Below are 20,382 nucleotides of genomic sequence, written 5' to 3'. Positions count from 1 at the left end.
TATTTAATACTTTATTCTTTAATCAAGTAAATGCATTACTTTAATGATTCTAATTAAATTAAGCCTTTAACCATTTAATGTCTTTATAATATGTTAAACTAAACCTTGATTCTATATCATAATATATTTAATCATTAAATCTTGAGGCATATAGACTCTAAGTTAGGCATTACACTTTCACACTATAATGATTATTCTCTATTGCTCATTTATTCATTTTATTCTATAACCTTATCATACTCTATGTTTATTAACATGTTTACTATTGAAACTCATTATCTTTGTTAGACCATTAAACACATCTACTTATCTACTTACTACTTATCACATTATATACCTATTTACTCCCTTATTATATACATATATTCTAATATGACATATTAGAACCTAAACCCCATTGGTATCAATTTCCATAGAACCCATGAAAACCTAGGATTAATTGACACTTTAAATATAGTTAATCCATTCAAATAGCATTCCTAGTGTTCACATACTAAAAGCCCCAAATTAATTCAAACTATATAAAATTATGGTCTATGTTCATACTTTACCAATAGGTAAAATTAGAGTTTCAATCAGTTAATTCATTAACGCGGAACTTGTATAATGCATAGTAATCTATTACAAATGAAAGCTCCAAGCTAATTTTAGACATTTAGCTTCATATTAAAATTACCCTAATTTTCGGAGCCAACAAAATCCTCACAAATCAACATGCTTTCAAGCTTCCAATCCTATGGGTAGAACAAGAATTACAAGGGAATGCTTGAATGTTTACCTCACTAAAAACCCATGGCCGGAATCCCCTTTTTATTTTAAAGCTTCATCTCTTATAAATTGCTACACTACCCCACCACATATAGATTCTATCTTTATTCTTTTCTTTAATTCCCCACACTACTTTTATTTATTCTAACTACAATTTACCCTTACATATAATTATTTACCACCCTAGGACTTATTTAAAATAGGTTAATTAATCGTCACAATAACATTATTATTAGTTAATCTCTTTATCACTTAAAACTTATATTACATAAATATATCATCATTAAATAATATTGTTATTATATTATTATCACACAAATATTATTATTAATCACTCTTGTTTATATTTCAATTATGATAAAGTCATTATTATTATATCTATTATTCTAAATCATTCCATGAGTAATTAATTTCATTAATTAATTCAGATTATTATGAGGTTACTAATAACAAACTTAATTATTTTCTCGGGTCTTACACATTTGATCTAGAGCTCATTGACATATATTCAGATTTTTAATTAGATTTAGATCTAACTGAGTAAAATCTACTTAGTTGGAAGTTCTATTGAATTATAATTAAAAATTGAGAAGGATTTGAGTTCAAACCTTTGGATCTAATATTGCGTTGAACTTTAATTAGCCTAAGTTCAAATTGGATTTGGTTTTGACCCGATCCATTCACATCCTTTTTTGAATTGTTGAAGGCCTTAGAGTTTGGTGACATAACCATCAGGTTTAATTTTCGAATTCCCTTGGATGAAAAAAATTTCTTGAGGCCACACCCTTGGCGAAAGCCTGATTTAATCGATTCGTGTGGTGTGTGGCGCCTTACAAGGGTCCGGAGTTTATCTTTTAAGAGTGGGTATACGATGTGACCCTGCCTTGGGGGGTTCCTGTCATAAAAAAATAATAATAAAAAAAATAAAATAAAATAATAAAAAATTATTTCTATAGAATAGAGAAAGAATTTAGATAAGCGAATGTATAATGTTTTCAAAAGTGACTATTTAAAACAGAAAAAGTAGCATTTGGTTAATCATTTTAGGTAGAAATTTAGATAAGTTATTAGGGATGCTCTAATATGTAGACTTGTGAAAAAATGGAGAATTAGCTTAATAGTTGTTGGTACAGTTTCCGGTATGGTGGACTCAAGGGCTGATTGGTAAATCTGAGACGACACTTTCTTTCTCTCTCCTTCAAGACAACAAGAAGCATTAAGAGGATGCGCTGGGTGATGGCTGGGGCGTTCCTCCTCCAATGGTTAAGTCAGAGACGGTTTTAGCTTGGTATAGAGTAGAGTTCAGTATGAATCCGTGTACCTGTGGCTTATGAGCCTTTTTATAGCTAGGTCCCATGGGGACGGTAATGATGACCGGGCGGAGGATTCGGGATATGGGTGTAACGGATGCAGGAGTTAATGTTATGATTCCCTGATCGTTATGTTTGATGAGAGATCATCCTTGCCATTGATGTCATTCCGAGGATGGTGTGTGGCAGATATCGTGGGTGGCGTGATCTGGGGAATGATGCATAACCGTCGATGGCATTTAAGTGTGTGTCATAACTGACCCAACAAGTGTGCCATAATCGAGCTATTAGTGTGACCAGCGCGAATCTTGCCTGCAACTGTCGAACTCTCACATTAAGTATACTGCTGATTGTGCAAACTGAGTGAGCATGGTCTTCCGAGAGTGTGGGTTTGGCAAAGTGACGTCGTTCCTTGCTTCTGAAGCCGGGTTACTTCTTAGCAAACCCATATGAAGGCGTTGGGCTTTTATCTGGGCAAATGGGCTCCTGGCCAGATTGTTGGATATTTGGCCCAGTGGCTTTAGGGTAAAATATGGTGTAACAATTACCCCCGAATTCCTTCTACCGAGAAGTCGGGAGAAGATAATTCAAAATTTTGTTTTCTCTCATTTTAGATGGTGGACCCTTGGGTTGCTTTTGTCTGATTGGTTCCTTGTGTTCGTTAATTCTGGCGTCTTAACCATTTATGGGATTTGACATCTACGTGCGCTGGATATTCCACAGTTGGGTGCGATCTTTGATTTTGAAATTTTTGTCTTTATCCTCATAAATGTGCCGTTGCTCATATGCGTGTACTTTTGCGGGTCATTTCGCGAGAATCGGTGAGACAGGTGTCGATTCTTGAACGGTGCTTTCGCGTCCTTTGAAAGGAAAGGTGGCTTGAGCCTCTTCAGTTTAGGTGTAGTTGTAGGCTTATGTGGCAATCTAGGGGTTCGTCTGCTAGAGTCCGTCCGTTTAGTGAAGTGTCTACTTCCGGGGCGGAGATGTCTCTGCACTTGGAATATCCTCGCAAATAGAGGTCCTGTTTTTCGTCACTTGATAAGAAGGTGCTCAGGCACAACTATGAGATTCCTTCCTCAGTTTCTTTGCATTTTCTCAATGATTCCACTGGGATGGTAGGCGGTCCGGGTGACATATGCGTTTACGAGCGTATGTTCATGCCTGGGGTCCGTCTCTCCTTCTCTCCCATCGTAAGGGAGACGTTTTCTTTCCTAGGGGTGGCCCCAGGATAGTTGACGCCAAACGGGTGGCAGTACTTCATGGCTACACTTCTATTGTGGCCTACTGTTTTTCCGAGGCACTCCATGTCGGTGGTGGAGTACTTGAACATATATTGTCCTCATATGTTTTTGAACACCGAGACAGTTACTTTCATGGTTGTGGGAAGAACCAATTTATTGAGCCTGGCAAGACCCTATCTAACAACAAACACTGGGCGAACCAATTCTTCTATGTTTCCGGGTCTTGGGAAGCGTTTGTGTCAGAGGTTTCACCCTTGGAGCATACCGTTTCTTGAGAGTGGGGAGTTTCCCGAGAATGTTGTGAATATCTCTGATCCTTATTTCTTTCTTTTGTTCGGCATATTTTTATCTTTTCCTTTTTGACAGGGAAAGAATGTCCTATGTTGGATTCAGAGTAGCGGGGCCGGGTGGATTTCATACTGGAATTGTTTCAGCAGCTTGAGAATGAAGCTCGAATGGTTTTTAACAATATCATTACCGACTCTGCCCTTCGAGAGCACTTAGGTTATCAGATTCTTGTTGGCAAGGTTCTTTGGGATCACTAAGGGAACCCTAAGAAACCAGTTCTCCTTTCTAAGACGGAGGTCTAGAAATCTCCAGCTCGTCCCCAAGCTAAGAAGACTCGAGTGTAGAGAGTCGTTCAATCTTCGGACAAATTGAGTGGGGTCAAGATCTCTGCTCCGGAAGGTTTCGTTTCTGCTTCTGGAACTCGGGATGCGGTTTCATCCATTCCTTCCGCCAAGTCCGACCCCCCTGCGTCAAAGAGGAAGGCTGATAAAGGTAAGACTCTACAGAGGGAGCTCTCCAAGAAGGCAAGAGTCGATAAGTCATTGGAGCTGTTGAGCCTAGTGTCTTCGATCAGGTCTGATTTTGCTGTAGTGACCTTGGGGAGCCCCGCTCATTCGATGGCGTGTCTGATGATATCGTTTCCAAGACCAACATTCTTGACTTGCCCTTAATCAGATCGTTGGCTAACGGTTTGAGCGGGCACCCTCTGATTGCTATCACCAAGATGTTGCCAGCTGACTATACTGGAGGGGAAGGTCAGCTTACTTCAGAGATGCTTGTGGACAAACTAGTCCACCAACATTATTCAGTAAGTTGTGCGGAAAAGAACCCTTCTTTTGCTTTTTTTTTTTTTTTTTGACAAGACTTTGTTTGTGCAGTCTTCTCTTCTGATTGCTAGCTTGTATAAAGAGTTTTAAGAAGGTATACGGGAATATGCTGACGAGAGAGTCGAGCTCCGAGAGTTGGTTCGAAAGCTGAGCAGTCGGCAGAAGGCTTCCAGCTCACAGGTGATTCAAGGTTCAACCCCTGATTCCGAAGTGGAGAATCTGCGTCTTCTGCTAGTAGCAAAAGATCAAGAGCTTCTTGAAAGTAAGCAAAAGCATTCTGAGTTGGAGATTGCTAACATGCATCTTCAGGATCTTCTAGATTCTGCGACCCGAAAGAATCAGGAGCTTGTGGATCATGCCAAGGAAGTGGATGCTAATATTCATCAGGCCACTGCAGAGCATTTTAAAGTTGTGGAGGAACTTCACCAGGCCCGAACTTTTGAAGAAGGATTTCGGAAGCTTTCCGAGACCCTTGAGGCTCAATTGTTGCAATTGGAGGATGTTCGTGAGAGGGTTGAAACGGACTTAAAGACTTCTCGGGACAAGTGTAGTCAGTTCCGCAAGGATACCTTTATTGGAAGGCTAAGGCGACTCGCTATCTTGCAGAGTTGTCTTTCGTTCCATGGCTTTGAGACTTGCTCTAGGCTCGTGGCTTTCCCTGGGGTTTTGAGAACTGCAGATATTTGACTTTCAATCGAGAGCGGTTTGATATTGATCCAGCCACTGTGAACTCTGATTTTTTGTCCATCCTGGCTAGTGCTATTGATGAGGTGGTCGATACAGGCAGGCATCTAATCCCGGATGCTCCGAAGGTCAACGTGCATGGGTTCCGACCAGAAGTGAACTTACCCCCCAAGCCTCTTGGTCCTGTGATTATCATAGATGATGGTGATGATGCTGGACCGACTTCCCAGACTTAGATCTTTTCTTTTTTGTTTGTATAAGGATTTTTGCTTTGTGTATATTTTGAACTGCCTTTGAACTTTGGTTGATATTTCCAAATGCTTTGGAATGTCTTTTGAGTTTTGGTTTGCCCTAGCTTTTGATTTTCTTATCTTTGTTGTATTCAGTGGTTGGGTGTACTACCCCCCACGACTGAGGATTAAAAAGTAATTTTAAACCTCAGTCATGTAACTAATGTTTATACGTCTCTAAGAGATAACTCAATCGGCTGGAATTACGCTTAATAAAGCGAAAGTTATTAATTCAAATTTCTCTCACCCTTTTATGCGGACATATAAAAAAGAAAGAAAAAAAAAAACTGATGTTTATATAGTTAATATATAAATATATATGAGTCGTTTTAATAAGCTAGCTGAGTCCTTATATGAGTATAATTTTATGTTCACGAATAGCTCATTTAATAACCGAGTTGCGCACGAGCCGAACTTTATCGAATCGAGCCCGGGCAAACTGAAGGGTAATTTTGTTAGTTTAGAGGCTTACAGCCCTATCTCCTCCCTTCCCTCAAAACTCACGCACGTCACTTTCTTCTCCTCTTTCTTTCTTTCTTTTCTCCTTTTCACTTTCTTTTCTTCTCTTCTCTTCTCTTCTCTTCTCACCGGCACACGTACACACACTCATGGCCGAGTGAGCGAGAGAACGAAACTGAATGAGAGAGAGAGCTGCCGCCGTGAAAGGAAGAAAGAAGAAGAAGAAGAAGAGGAAAGTGAGGAACGAAAATGGGATTTCCGGCTGGGTAAATCTTTAACCTTTTCCCTTATGATTTTCCGTTCTACCCATTAGATTTCAAGCTTGAAATCATGTTGATTTGTGGGAATTTTGTTGGGTCCGAAATTAGGGAAAGTTTAGTATGAAGCTAAATCCCTAAAATTAATGTGGGGCTTTATGTGTAGTAGATTGCTATGCATTATACAAGTTCTGGGTTATTGAATTAATGGGTTGAAACTCTAATTTTACCTATTGGAAAAGTATGAATATAAACCCTAATTTTATATGCTTTGAATTAAATTTGGGGCTTTTGGTATGTGGACACTAGGAATGTAAATGGTTTAATTACATTTAAAGTGTTAATTAATCCTAAGTTTTCATGGGTTCCGTGGAAATTGATACCTATGGGGTTTAGGTTCTAATATGACATTGTAAGTGTTTATGAGTATTATAAATTGGGGTAAACGACAATGAGAATGGATATATATATGTTACGTATGATAAGGGAGTAAATAGTTATATAATGTGATAATTAGTAAGTAGATAAGTAGATGGGTTTAATGGTTTAACAAAGATAATGAGTTTCAATAGTAGACATGTTGATAAACATAGAGTATGATAAGATTATAGAATAAAATGAATAAATGAGCATTAGAGAATAATGATTATAAGGTTAAGTCATAAGTGTAATGCCTAACTTAGAGTCTATGTATATGCCTCTAGAGTTGGTGATTAAATATATATTATGTTATAAGATAATAGTTTAGTTAAACAAAGTTATTAAGACATTAAATGGTTAAAGACTTAATTTAATTAGAATTGTTAAAGTAATGCATTTAATTGATTAAAGAATAAAGTATTAAATAAAATGATTTAAGATGAGATGATTGTATATTATTGGTTCCCAAATATAACCTTAAAGCATTAGAGTATTATAAGTATAAATTAGTTATGTTATAAAAATGCATACCTTGACTTTAAATCCACTTAGTGTTGCAATTAAATAATTAATGCAATTACCTATGTACAATAAAAGTGGCTAAGCGTGCTATTGAAATTGGCTTAACTTAATATGCGTTTACATTATATAAGGATCAAACATACACTCGTAACTTAAATATGTAAAGCGATTAATTAGAACGAGTCTTTAATTATGTTGTTTGAGATTGTGATGTCTACCTAGTTGTGAGAAAGTGAGAGAGGTTATGTGTGACTACGCAGGTAGTTATATGTGCAACAAGGTTTAGAGTTTGACAGTGTAACTAAGTCCAATGATACAGTTAATTGCAGTTATGTAATGTGATATTGGAGGCTTAGGATTGAATCTAGTCCTCCATTATGTAGTATGTGTAACCAGATTGATGGAGCATTTCGAAAAGATTACTTGAGTCGTGAGTCACTTGCAGTCTACTAAAGGTAAGTATTTTACTTATTGGGCAAAGGTTCTTTGTTTTAATGTTTTAAAATGTGTTTAAGGAAAAATATAGCTATTTGGCTTCGAGCTAGCATTACTAGATATATACTTTGTCAATTTAATGATGTTTCATGAAATATTTTGATGAAAGGTTTCTATGAGCTTTTATGAGTTTACAAGATAAAATGATGATTAAGTTGTTATGATATTTTGATGGTTCACATGGTTTACAACATGATTATGATTTTATGAAATGATTTATAAATAGCATATGAGTACTAGGATTTTATGACATGAGCATGAACATGGATGATATGAGGAGATGATGTTAAAATCCTCATATCATCCATACATATATACATATAACACCATCTCCTCGTATCATCCATATATATATATATATATATATATATATATATGGATGATACGAGGAGATGGTGTTATATGTATATATGTATGAATGATATGAGGAGATGATAGTATATATGTATTAATGGTATATGGAGTCATGTTAATGACAATGATGAGCATGGGCATGCATATCATATGGTTTTATGATGATGATGGTTTGTTTATATGTTTTTATGCTAGACATATCAGTATGTTTATGACACGGGAGATGCAACCGTGCATATGTATACCGTAATGGATAGATGATGCATGATGACTTTCCATATGTTTTATTACTTAGCTATGCTTATGAACTCGTGTTCACTCATAATAGTGAATGCACGTCTATAGGTGTAACTAAGCTATATAATATGTAAGCATGTATAAAGTTAGATGGGTTAGTATGTGCATGTTCCGAGAGCGGAAGATCGGGCTTACGTATACTCACACAGTTGATTTAGTATGTTTTCAAATGATGGCTCATTTTGGAAAATTAGTAAGTTCTATACTGTTGAGCATCTCTATTTCATGGAGACAGCGGACTCATAAAATCCGTCTGCATTATGGGTGGTGGTGATTCCCGTGGTGTAGACGATGATGTTGATGCAGGTACAAGGACTATAGATGATGACCTAGTGGCTATGTATTTGGGTTACCACGATGTCTGAGGCCTAGATGTGTCGGATGTTCATTTTGTTGGACTAGTTGTTAGTCCTCTTTTGTAGAGTATTTATGTATATGCTTAGACATTGGTATTTTGTATATGGCTCGTGTCGCATGTGACACTTTTGTATGTAAAACTTTATTCACATAGATGTGTTTGTCAGCTCAAATGTGTTATGTATGTCTGATGTTATTTATATTCCGCTGCAAAGATATGAACTTTGATGAATCATTGATGATGCATGTAGCTCTGTGTGCCATATTATATTGTTAGTTAGGTTAATTCATGGGTTCATGGTATACTTTGGTATCGCCATGCCACTGTGACAATCCGCTTTGTTGCGGGTTATTAGTTTTTAAGAAATAAAAATTTTTAATCGTGTTTTTATCAAGCGGGTCGTCACCGAAAGTGGGCATCTATTACAGGACATCCCAAAAAGGAAAGAGGGACGAGCAAAATGTGATGAGTATAATACATAGAAATATATTGGCTTTTTTGTTCACCTATGCATTTATTATGATTCAAACAAAGAATTTACTAGGTAGGCAATGCGCTCGTTTGTTCTCCCATTTTTACCTTGTATACTTTTATTTATTGTGGTTTTTTTTTTTTTTTTTGGGATAATGGCCAGGATTCAGGAGGGTTGATGCGGTAAAGTGGGGATACTTTGAGGCTGCATTTTATTTTTTATATAAATTTCAACTTTGAAACATAGGACGGAGTATATCATTGTCTTCCTTTGGCAGTTGAAAAGCAACATACATCAGATATTAGTGAAGTTGTCTTGGGTGAAATGTTGATGCAGAGTTCCCTTCCTAGTTCAACTGAAGCTGCTCTGTTTTTTGTATCTGATCATGGCAAAGAAGATACCTTATGTGATTGGATGCCAGACACCGAAACTTTTCGGATTCCAAATTGTGATAAACACTCTCATGGACAGTGCAGAAAGGCTAAATCAATACTAGAAGGAAAAGAGATGGCTGATAGTCCAAGCTCCTTAAATTTTCCAAGAAGTTATGCGCAGCCATCAACTGTTAGTACAATATCTGAAACTTGTGCACCAAATTTCGTATATAGGCGAAGGAAGCTACAGGGAAACTCAGTCACCATTTTTTCACCACAAGCTGCGGCAAACACAAAGAGAAGTGCTGATTGCCTTTCAGTCATAAGTTCTGATGCACCTTCCGTGGTAGCCAAGGAGCAACTTGTGGGTTTTCAGGTTGAGCATGAAAGTCATACTGTTGGAGCGCCCTTCAAGGCTCCTCTTTTATGCATAAAAGAACCCCGTGTTTTAAGTTCACAATCTATCAATGGATGTTCAGTTGGGGAAGAGTATGTTTCTGATGCAGCACTCAAAAATATCAGGCAAAATTTTTTAGAGGTGGACAGTATAAATGACAGTTGCTCATCATCAAAATCAAATATGGAATTTGTTTCAGCTTCCATGATGACCGAAATGGATGACACTGGTGAGTGCTCCTCATCTAGTGTAATGGTTATGGAAGTCAAGGGGCAAGATCTTTCAGAAAATGATTTATGCATTTCTATACTTAGAAGCCAGGGGGTATTTGGAGGAGTTTTGCCTACCAAGACTCATGATTCTGCTGAGGATGCGGGAACTAGTAGTGGAAGAAGCTGCTCCCGGTCATGCAAGATTTGCAGTCATTCAGAAACTACACTGAACATGCTTATTTGTGATCATTGTGAAGAAGCATTTCATGTTTCTTGTATCAATCCCCGTATGAAGAAAATACCAACTGATGAATGGTTTTGTCATTCTTGTTTGAAAAAGAAGCTTAAAATTCCAAAGGAAACAGCTATCAGAAAATCGCCAAGCATTGCCAGTGAAATGGGCAGAGGTAGAAATGCATCAGCTAAAGGTGAATCAAATCCAATAGCATTGATGTTGAGAGACAGTGAACCACATACAATGGGTGTTCGGGTTGGTAAAGGTTTTCAAGCAGATGTTCCTGACTGGTCTGGTCCAATAATTTAGTATGTTCTTTCACTAATCTTCAAATTCTCAACTTTTCAAAGTAGATTGTTTTATGCAATAGGTAACTTCAAGCATATATTCTGTTTCTCTATAGGATCTCCCGTTCTACATCATTTTAAGTGGAATGAGTTGGTAGAGATTTCTTTTTTTCATTTCTTTTTTTTCTTTTGGGGTAAGTGGTAAATAGTTACTTTGAGTGCCCTCTTGTCTTTAGTTATGTTTATTTGTTTTACTGAGGTAGAAGAGTTGGACCCCTTTGCTCTTTTCTAATGATATCAAAAACCCATTCCCTCAAATGTTGTGAGAGCTTTGCTCTCATTGTGAGCTTCTCTAACTTCTTCAAGCTTGATGTTTATATATTGTCCCTGGACAATTAAAGCAGATTGGGAAAAGTTTATCTTGCTATTAGTTGGGGAATTTAGGAGGTGATTAGTATGGGTTTTAAACCAATCCTTTGTAGAAAGTGACTCTTGGGGTTGCTTGTGAATTGCAATATGGCCTTTAATTTTATGAGAGCATGTTATTGGAGCTTCGAGAATCATATTAATGGTCACTGCTGAGGTGGTGCACTAATAGGAGTAAAGCAGAGTGGCTAATAGAAGGGAGTGCCTGGCCTGATCAGTGCTACTTTTTAGTTTGTTTTGTTGTCTCCTTGTTTGATAGCGTTTTCCATGCTTATTGTTTGGTTGGAGAGACCTTCTCCGCATTACATTCAAATGTTAGATTTATACAAATTATTCTTCTTTTTTCACACTCTTGTCAAAAAAAAAAAAAAAAAAAATTAAAAGTATTAAAAGGGAAGATATTGTTTGTCATCTGCCTTTTCCTTGTTGATTTATATTTCTTTTTCCTTGTTACTCATAGCTTCTTGTTATTTTGATGTGATGCAGTGATGTTGATGCCATAGGTGAACCACTGGAAATGGATCCTCCAGAGTGTGTTACTTCACATGTAAAGCTCAATTTTTCATTTTCCTTGTAATTAGTATTTCGATCTGGTTTCAAAGAGAAGTGAAACATTATTTCTTAGCTTTATTATTATTATTATTATTATTTTAATTTGTATTTTTTCCTTCTATAGGTGTTGAACTTCAACAAACCTCATACACTTAACTCTATAGGTAATTGGCTTCAGTGTCGAGAGGTTATAGACGGCATAGGAGAAGATGTAAATGGAACTATATGTGGAAAGTGGCGCAGGTAAACCAAATAACAATCTTCTTTGTCAGTGATCCTAGTGACATTGTTGTATTTTTGTGCTCGTAGTGTTTGATGAGCATCTAACTAGAATTTTTGAAAGCTATATTTTGCTTTAGTTGGAATCTTTTTCTTGGAAAATCTACCAATAGTTTGATATTGTATCAAGATTAGCTTTAGGGAGAACTTAAATATGAACAGGTATGAACGTGAGTTTTTGTGTTTCTGGTTTTCCCATGAATTTTAATGATCTAAAATGCTCATAAATTTATTACCTTCCGTGTGACATTTTCTTCTTAGAAATGGGCTGCTCAAATTTTGAGAAAAGTTGGTTTTTTTTTTTTTTTGTTTTTTTTGTTTGTGTGTGTGTGTGTGTGGGGTTGGATGAAAGGAGCAGGGGCGCAGGGAGGAGGGGGGGGGGGGGGGTGACTAAAGATTAGAGATGGGCCATCTTGACACTGGTGACAATGCTTGACTACTTGAAATCTATCAGTCTTTCACCTTATCATACAAATCATTAATTTGAGTTTAAATGCCATTTGAACTGATTCAACTGCCTTGACATACATTTAGGAATAAATGGCGATTCCATTTGTACAATTTGTATGGAAGATATGAAACTTCAATGCTTTAGTTTTGACTTCTCTAGCAAATAATACGTTTAATATATGATCTTCTATTGCGCAATGGGCTTGAGAGAGAGGGTTGGTGGATAATGGCGGTGGACTCTAAATTTGGCAATTCATGGGGTGGGTGATGTTCTATTGAGCCTTATAGAGCGTTTGAGGTGGGGTTTAGGAAGAATATTAGGAATGGTTAGAGGAATTTTTCGTGTTATACTAGATTTGAAGTGGGAGATGGCTTCAAGATTAGACTTTGGCATAATCAGTGGTGTGGGATGTGGTCCTAAAGGAGACATTTCCAGATTTATTTGGTATTGCCTTTGCAAAGAATGCCTCTGTTGCGAGTCTTGTGACTCACTTGGAGTTTTATGGTGGTTCAAATTAGTGGAACATGAGCTTTACTAGAGCGACACATGATTGAGAGATAGATGTCTTTGCCTCATTTTTCTAGGTGTGTATTCAGTTAGAGTGAGATGAGATAGTAAAGACAAACAGTGGTGGGTCCCTTCCAAAAGAGGGTGGTTCGAGGTTAAATCCTTCTATTGTTCATTGGTTTGTTGTGAAGGATGCCGCTTCACTTGGAAGAGTGTATGGCGGACTAAGTCTCCTTTGAGGGCAGCCTTTTTTTGCGTGGTCGGCAATTCTCGGTAGGATCCTTACCATGGATAACCTCAAGAAGCGGCACGTGATTGAGATGGATAGACACTACCTGTGTAAGAGGAATGGGGAGTCCGTGGACCATCTTCTTCTTCATTGTGACTTTGCTTATGACATTTGGATTGTCTTTTTTAGTTGTTTTGAGTTGTCTTGGGTTATGCCTAGACGTGTAGTCGATTTGTATGTTTGTTGGTGGACCTCAGGCAGTCCACGAAGTGTTGTTGTGTGATAGATGGTGCCGACGTGCCTTTTATGGTGTTTATAAAAGGAAAGAAATGACATAAGTTTTGAGGATCAGGAGAGGACTTTGGAGGAGATTAAGCCCTTATTCTTCAAAACTTTGTATCTGTGGACAGCTACTTATGCGTCTCCTTTCATGATTAGTTATAGTAATTTTCTTGTTCTTTTTGCTCCTAGCTAGGTGTTTCCTTTTTTATGGAGGCGCCTTATGCTTTTAATGATATAATATGAATTATTTATCCAAAAAAAAAAAAATGATATTTTGTTTCTTTTAGACCATAAGGCCTGTGTAAACCATACAAGAGAACATGCCCCCCAACTAGCAATAAATTCCCTCATTCTAAATCTCTGTGTACTGCAAAAATATGGCAAATTGAGTTGAAAAACCCTTCTTGGGCCTGCTATGTCGGGTGTACTTCACTTATGGACATTTCAACAAGTCTAAGGTACCCATCTTGGATAGATACGATGTGGATAGAGATATTTTCTGACACAGATGGCAAGTTTGTCCAACCACAAAAGAGAATATGCCTCCGTTTGGAGTGGCGGCTGTTGGTTGAGTGGAGAAATATTTGTGCTGGGAGGTTTCAGCATGCATCGAGGTCAGGCAGAGCAATTACCAAGGCTGACCCTTTAAAAGAATAAAATTTGTCTTCAAATTTGCTTGTTCATGTTTTGGGTTTTGGTCAGAATGGTGGCATGTTGATTGAATGATATGCGGATGGTTCAGTCTTTTTAAGTAGCTTTGATTGTGCTTTCAGCTAAATCTATTTATGTTGGTGAGAGTTCTGACTGAAATGTATGATATGTATGAAATGAAGGGAGGTCTGAGTAATTTCTGAAAGTTTGAAGGTCCATTTATTTTTTAGAAAGCCCTGAATGGAGGTTGGAATATTGAGAACTAATATTTTATTTCCTCTATTGAGGAGTTGGTCTAATAATTGAAACATAGTAGTATATGTGATTTAAGACTCTAATTTTAAAGCCTTTAAATAGTTTAAACTATAGCTTGCAAGGCTTAAAAATGTGAAACAAAGGCAAAGGAAAATTACTTATTTGACATGATGTTTGAAATAACATGATCTTTTTACTTATTCTAAATGTTTATTAATTTGAATGCATCTTCCTCATTTACATAGGTATCTTCCACAGATATTTATAATTCTGTTACCTGACATTAAATGGACCTTGAAGATGGAATTAGCCCTGAGGATATTTAGATGATTATGAAATTGCTTGATAAAATGCTTTAATTTTTGTAAGTAATAATTAAACAGTAAAGAAGATTAAGCTGGACTAAGATGCAAGTGGAAGCCAGTTCAGTCAACTGATTCCACATTGAGTAAATCTTTCGCAATGAACCTTTTTTCTGCTCGTACTTGTGGGTCACTTGAAAGTTGCCTAATAAGTTCCAAGTATTCATTTGCTTCTTGTTATGCAATATAGTATAAACTTTATAGCCTGCATGACTAATTATCTCCTCTCTCTTCTTCTTCTTCTTCTTTTTTCTTTTCCAGTTAATCTTTCACGTATGATGCTCAAGGTGCTTAACACACTATAGTTTTTCTTTTTTATTTGCAGGGCTCCTCTTTGTGAAGTCCAAACTGATAACTGGGACTGCTTTCGCTCTGTCCTTTGGGATCCAACCCATGCCGATTGTGCTGTACCTCAGGTGAAATAATCTTTCATTTTTCAGATTTTTAAATCGAATGGTTTGTTTGGATTTTTCTCTGCGTTATTATAAAGAAAATTTTTGGGAGGAAGAATCTTTGCAGGGGGTCTACTAATCGAAGTCTTTAAGATAGTCTCATTTGACTTGAAAAATTCATAGGCTGAAGTTTCTAAGATTTAAGTGTTGAGTGATGACTTTGTGTGTAACATGCAGTTAAATCAGTTACATCTTACAAGTTGTGCGAGGTCAATAATGACTAATTTGAGTAATTATAACCATGCAACATGCTTTTCTATCTTGGAGCATTAAAGAACTTTGGTTGAAAATTGGCATAAATTGTCAGATATCAGATCAGGTTATAATATACCATTCCATTCTGGTGATTTTGCTTGTAAAAAAAATCTTAGTTTAGATTGATCATTGGATGGACTTTTTCTGTACTGCCAAGTGAAAACTGACTCTTTTTACTTAATTGATGCCAAATAATGAAAAAAGAAATGCTAAAGTAAATGTTCAATCAACTATTTAAGGCACTGTCAGCATTATTAATTTATAGTGACTTAGGTTTTTTGTCGTGACATTATATACATCACAGTGGTGTTGTTAGCAAACTGTCTTGATTGTGGGTTTGTCTTTCCTTGACAACTCTGGTACAAGGCACCGGATCACAATGTTGTGTTATAAGTAGTGTGTTGTTGCTTCCCGTGTATTAGTTTAGTGATTAGTTTCTCTGAGTTTCTTTTTCATTTTTCTCCCTCCTAGGCGCTCTCTGTTTATACTTCCCGTGTATGTGAGTTGCGCTTCTCTGCGCTCTTTTTATATATCATCATTACTTATAAAAAAAAAAGGTAGTGTGTTGTTGCATCCTTCTATCATGTTAACTTCATTTTGTATCGAATACTCTTCTATTTTGCCTGAGTTGTTCTGCCCATATTTTATTTTAATTCAATCTCATCTTATTTATTTGATTCAGGAGCTAGAAATGGATGAAGTTTTAAAGCAACTAAAGTATATTCAGATGGTATGTCTTAGCACTCTTTTCATTTCTTGATGTTCTTTTTATTGGTCCAAGGAAAGATGCAGGTAGGTTAAATTACTTAATGTTGCTGCTGAGTTGTTTCAATACTTCATCTCTCCTTTAGATTATACTCACCCCTAATTACATCTTTCAGAGTCATCCACTTATTAACATTAACTAACAATGAAATGATTAATATTTACCAAGTAGTTGGAAGCAAACATATTTTTTAAATTGTTAATAACATTTCATGTGTAAGAAGAAAAGTGTACTAAGCTGCCCCCCAGTAAAACAACATAAAGAACCCAAAATATAGGTCTCTCTTTCAATCCCAGTCTTTGAGCAGCAACAAGGGCCATGACATTGTTCACAAAACAATGAATCAGTCATGTGACAATGAAGTCAATATAGTTTGAACTTCTAATCATGTTGTGAGCACTTCTCTATAAAATTTATGAGCATTTAGAAGAAAATGATGTCGAGTAAAATTGGAAGCAACTACATAAACTTTAATTAGTTCAAGAAAATGCAATTGAATTTTTAGTGTGGTAATTTTATAGGTTTGGATTGCAGTCAGACACTGACGTTAGTAAAATATTAATTTGCTCTGCTTCTATTTATTGGCGATTCCATTTTTTTAGATGTCCAAGGGGTTGGCTCAAGTGGTAAGGGTCTTGGTCTTGGTGGTATTTCTATCAGGTCTAAGGTTCGAATCCTTTTGAGTGCAAACACTTTCTCGGGGCCACGTCCGCCGACGAAGTTGGAGTCTTACCTGATCCATGTGGAGCGAGTGCTTTGCACAGGTCCGGGGTTTACCTGACAGGGTGTGTACACAAAGTGGCCTTGCCTTAGAGGGTTCCCCGTCATCAATTGTTTTTTTAGATGAATTGGAATGTGTACATGGGATCAAGAATCCAAGAGTTAAATGATGCAGATTGCAATAATGACAACCTTGGACGCCATACCAGATCTCAGGGCCTATAGGATAACTTATCTAAAAGGGTCTATAGTTTGTTGCTAGAACAATAAAAGTTGGACCTGATTATATGGCCATATTTTGGGTTTTAGAGCCAGTTTTGGCGGTTTACCTTTATTAGCATGAGAAGAGGATTGGTTCAAGTTTGAACATTGTAATTTTTATTTAATCTTGTGGTGCTTGTGGGAAGAACATTGGACAGTGTTAGTGAGAAAGCTAAGAGAAGACCTTAAATCTCATAATTGAATTAAACACATGTTTTTGGTAGATGAAGGGATGAGAGGAAGAAATCAAGGTAAACATAAATGGTATTTTTGCCAAACTTTTAAGGGTATCTTCTAGGTATTGATTTAGCGCATTTATCACTAATTCATGTAATGCTACTTAGTTTAGGTTCCAAATATTTTATGTTGGTTCAAACCTTTTGGAAATCTATCTCTACAGTCCAATTTTCTGTTTTGATTACCTGAACTCCTTCCGGCTTCTTTGATAGTTCGCAAGGCTTGAGACATGGAGATCCTTTATCTCTTTGCTGTTTGTTGTTGCTGTGGAAGTGTTGAGTAGAACGTTGTCCGTTCACCTTTGTGAATGGGGGTTTTTATTAGGCTTTTCGGTGAGATCTAGAGATAATGCTGAGTTGCTTGTGTCTCATCTCTTATTCGCAGATGATACACTGATTTTTTGTGAGGCTAACTCTGATCATCTTCGTAATTTACGCCACATTTTCTTATGCTTTGAAGCTGTTTCAAAGTTCAAAATTAACTTGGAAAAATCAAAATTAGTCCCTGTAGGTGTCGTGGAAGAAGTCAGAGGCTTAGCCGGTATCCTTGGTTGCAAGGTATCCTCTTTGCCTAGGAAGTACCTTTTTTTTTGACATGTGCCTATGAAGTACCTGAGCCTACCATTGGGAACTCAGTTTAAAGCCAAATCTATTCGGGATGACATTATTAGAAAGATGGAGCGTCTTTTGGCAGGATGAAGCGACTTTATTTGTCTTAGTTAGGTAGGATAACTCAGATTAAAAACACTATCTTTAATCTGCCTACGTATTTTTTACCCTATTCTTCATCCTAGTTGGTGTTGCTAACCTTATCGAAAAAATTCAGCTGGATTTCTTGTGGGGGTGGAGTGGGAGATGAAGTTAAATTCCATTTGGTTAGTTGGGTCGAAGGTTTATATTCCCATTTCCCCAAGAGGGTTTAACCCAAGATCTCTTAGGGAAATGGCTATGGCATTACAACATAGAGAGGGATGCTTTGTGGAGATTGGTGGTGGAAACTAAATATGAGTGCGTGTGGGGAGGGTGGCGTTCTAATGTGGTGCATGGGGGTCCTATGAGTTTGGGGTGTGAAAAATCTTTAGGATGGGATGAAGGGAATTTTTTTATTTTTTTCAGATTTGTGAAATACTAGGTGGGAGATGGGCTTAAGATTCAGTTTTGGCACAACGTCTGATGTGGAGATCAGACCCTGAAGGAAGCTTTTCCAATTTTGTATAGTATTTCCCATTTTAAGGAGGCCTTGGTGGCAGACCATGTGGTGATGGCAAACAACATTTGTCGGTGGAATATCACCTTTATCAGACCCATTCATAATTGGGAGTGAGAGATGATCACCTCTTTCTTCAAACTCTTGTACTCTATGAATAGAGGGTGCGAGGATAGAGTCTGTTAGCTCCCCTCCAAAAGGCTGACATTCAAGTTCAGATCTTTTTATCATGCTCCTAGCCCCAGTGTTGGTTTTTCTTTTGCTTGGAAGAGCATATGGAAAAATAAGGTGCCTTTGAAAGTGGTTTTCTTTGTATGGACAGCAACATTAAGAAGGATTCCAGTCATGGATAATCAAAGAAAGAGGCACTTAATTGTGATGGATTGGTGTTGCATGTGGAGGAACATTGGGGAATCCATCAATCATCTTTTGCTCCATTGCAGTGTTGCTATAGAATTGTGGGTATTAGTTTTCTGTCTTTTTGGGGTAGAGTGGGAATGCCGGTAGTATTGGGTAGTTTGAGTGGCCAGTTTGGTTGTCATCGTTACTTAGAAGCTTGGAAGATGGCTCTCCATTGTGTGATGTGGTGCATATGGAAAGAATGCAACTTCTGTAATTTCGAAGACCGAGAAAATAGTGATAACATTGAAAGATATATTATTCCAGACTTTATATGGGTGGATGGTTATTACTAATAGTTCTTATTTTGCTAACTCTTTAGAGTTTATGGACATGTGTTCCTTTCTCTCTTCTTTAAGGGGGCGTATTTTTTTGTTTACTCCTTATGTACTGGGGTTGCACACTTTTGCGCTTTAATAAGATTGATCTACTTATTTATTTATTTATTTAAAAAAAAACAGCATTTTCCTTCTTTGTGTGGTGGCTTGCTTATTGGAGTCTAGAATTCTCTTTCATATTTTTCCATGTTTGTTGCTGGTTAATTCTGGGTTCTTAACATATTTCATATTCTGTGTAGCTGAGGCCCCAGCTAGCTGCCAAACGGCGAAAATCGGATCGTGCACATAGTAATGGTGATCCGCGAAAACCTACAGCTGATGCATCAAACATACAGACTATATAATATGGTGAGAATTGCTTGATAATTTTGTCGAGTGTCTATACAACTTGACATGTCTGTGCCTTGTACATTCAAGTCAAAGAAAATCCAAATTTAGTTAGGTATTCTACATCACAGTTGTCTAACATTGTAATTGTCATAGATAAATCGAAGTATAGATGTCTCAGCCCAGGCTATTGTGCCTCCTGCAACTATCTTCATCTGCTCTTACTTTTCATTGTTGATTTAGTGAATTCCCCCAACCCCCCACCCATCTCCCCCCCCCCCCCCCCCCCACCAATCTTTTTTTTTTCCTTAATTTTTACTCCAAGTCGTGGAATGGTTGAGCTGAAAATAGACCATTTCATTCGAAAGAAAAGGGAAAATAAATGAGATTGTTCACATACTTTGGCTTCTCACTTCCCAGTGTTAACCGCATGGTTTATAGCTCTACTTTTTTCAAGTCTTAATGAATTATTAAATATTACACCTACTCTATACAACCATGAGTTGTCAAATGCCTCTTTTTTTACCCCCTATTCAAGAAGGAGAAGGGGGAAAAAGGGAGATTACATGAAAAGTATAAACAGAGAGTGGGGAGCCCTAACAATAACCCCAAAACAACCTGAAATCGCTGCTAAACCTAAACCTACTGGAAATGGGTAAACTGCCAAATGCCTTCAACTCTCATGTACTGAAAAAAAAAAAAAAAAAAACTAATGGAAAAAAAAAAGTTTGTAATATCATAAGTGAATTCCATATTCAATTTACATCCTTGATCATAGGGTCGTCTCCATTTCCCATTTCAAGCTATTTCATGATTAAGATTTTCTTTTACTTCATCTAACGGTATATAATGTCATGATATAGCAACATATATACCATTA

At 37.0% G+C, this 20,382-nt stretch overlaps 1 protein-coding gene across 1 annotated transcript; it reads left to right on the top strand.

Moving 5' to 3' along the window:
* The first annotated feature begins 5,908 nt into the window (after positions 1-5,908).
* LOC132189206 (RING/FYVE/PHD zinc finger superfamily protein) lies at positions 5,909-19,702 on the top strand. The gene is made up of 7 exons (XM_059603816.2): positions 5,909-6,133; positions 9,205-10,568; positions 11,460-11,520; positions 11,650-11,768; positions 14,867-14,957; positions 15,931-15,978; positions 19,415-19,702. The coding sequence occupies exons 2-7, from the start codon at positions 9,367-9,369 to the stop codon at positions 19,517-19,519; spliced, it is 1,626 nt and encodes a 541-aa protein (XP_059459799.1). The 5' UTR covers positions 5,909-6,133; positions 9,205-9,366; the 3' UTR covers positions 19,520-19,702.
* Positions 19,703-20,382: the final 680 nt, after the last annotated feature.

This window comes from Corylus avellana, chromosome 9 (genome assembly GCF_965113065.1).
Source record: "Corylus avellana chromosome 9, dhCorAvel1.hap1.2, whole genome shotgun sequence".
Lineage (NCBI taxonomy): Eukaryota > Viridiplantae > Streptophyta > Magnoliopsida > Fagales > Betulaceae > Corylus > Corylus avellana.
This window is presented reverse-complemented; position numbering and strand designations above follow the sequence as displayed.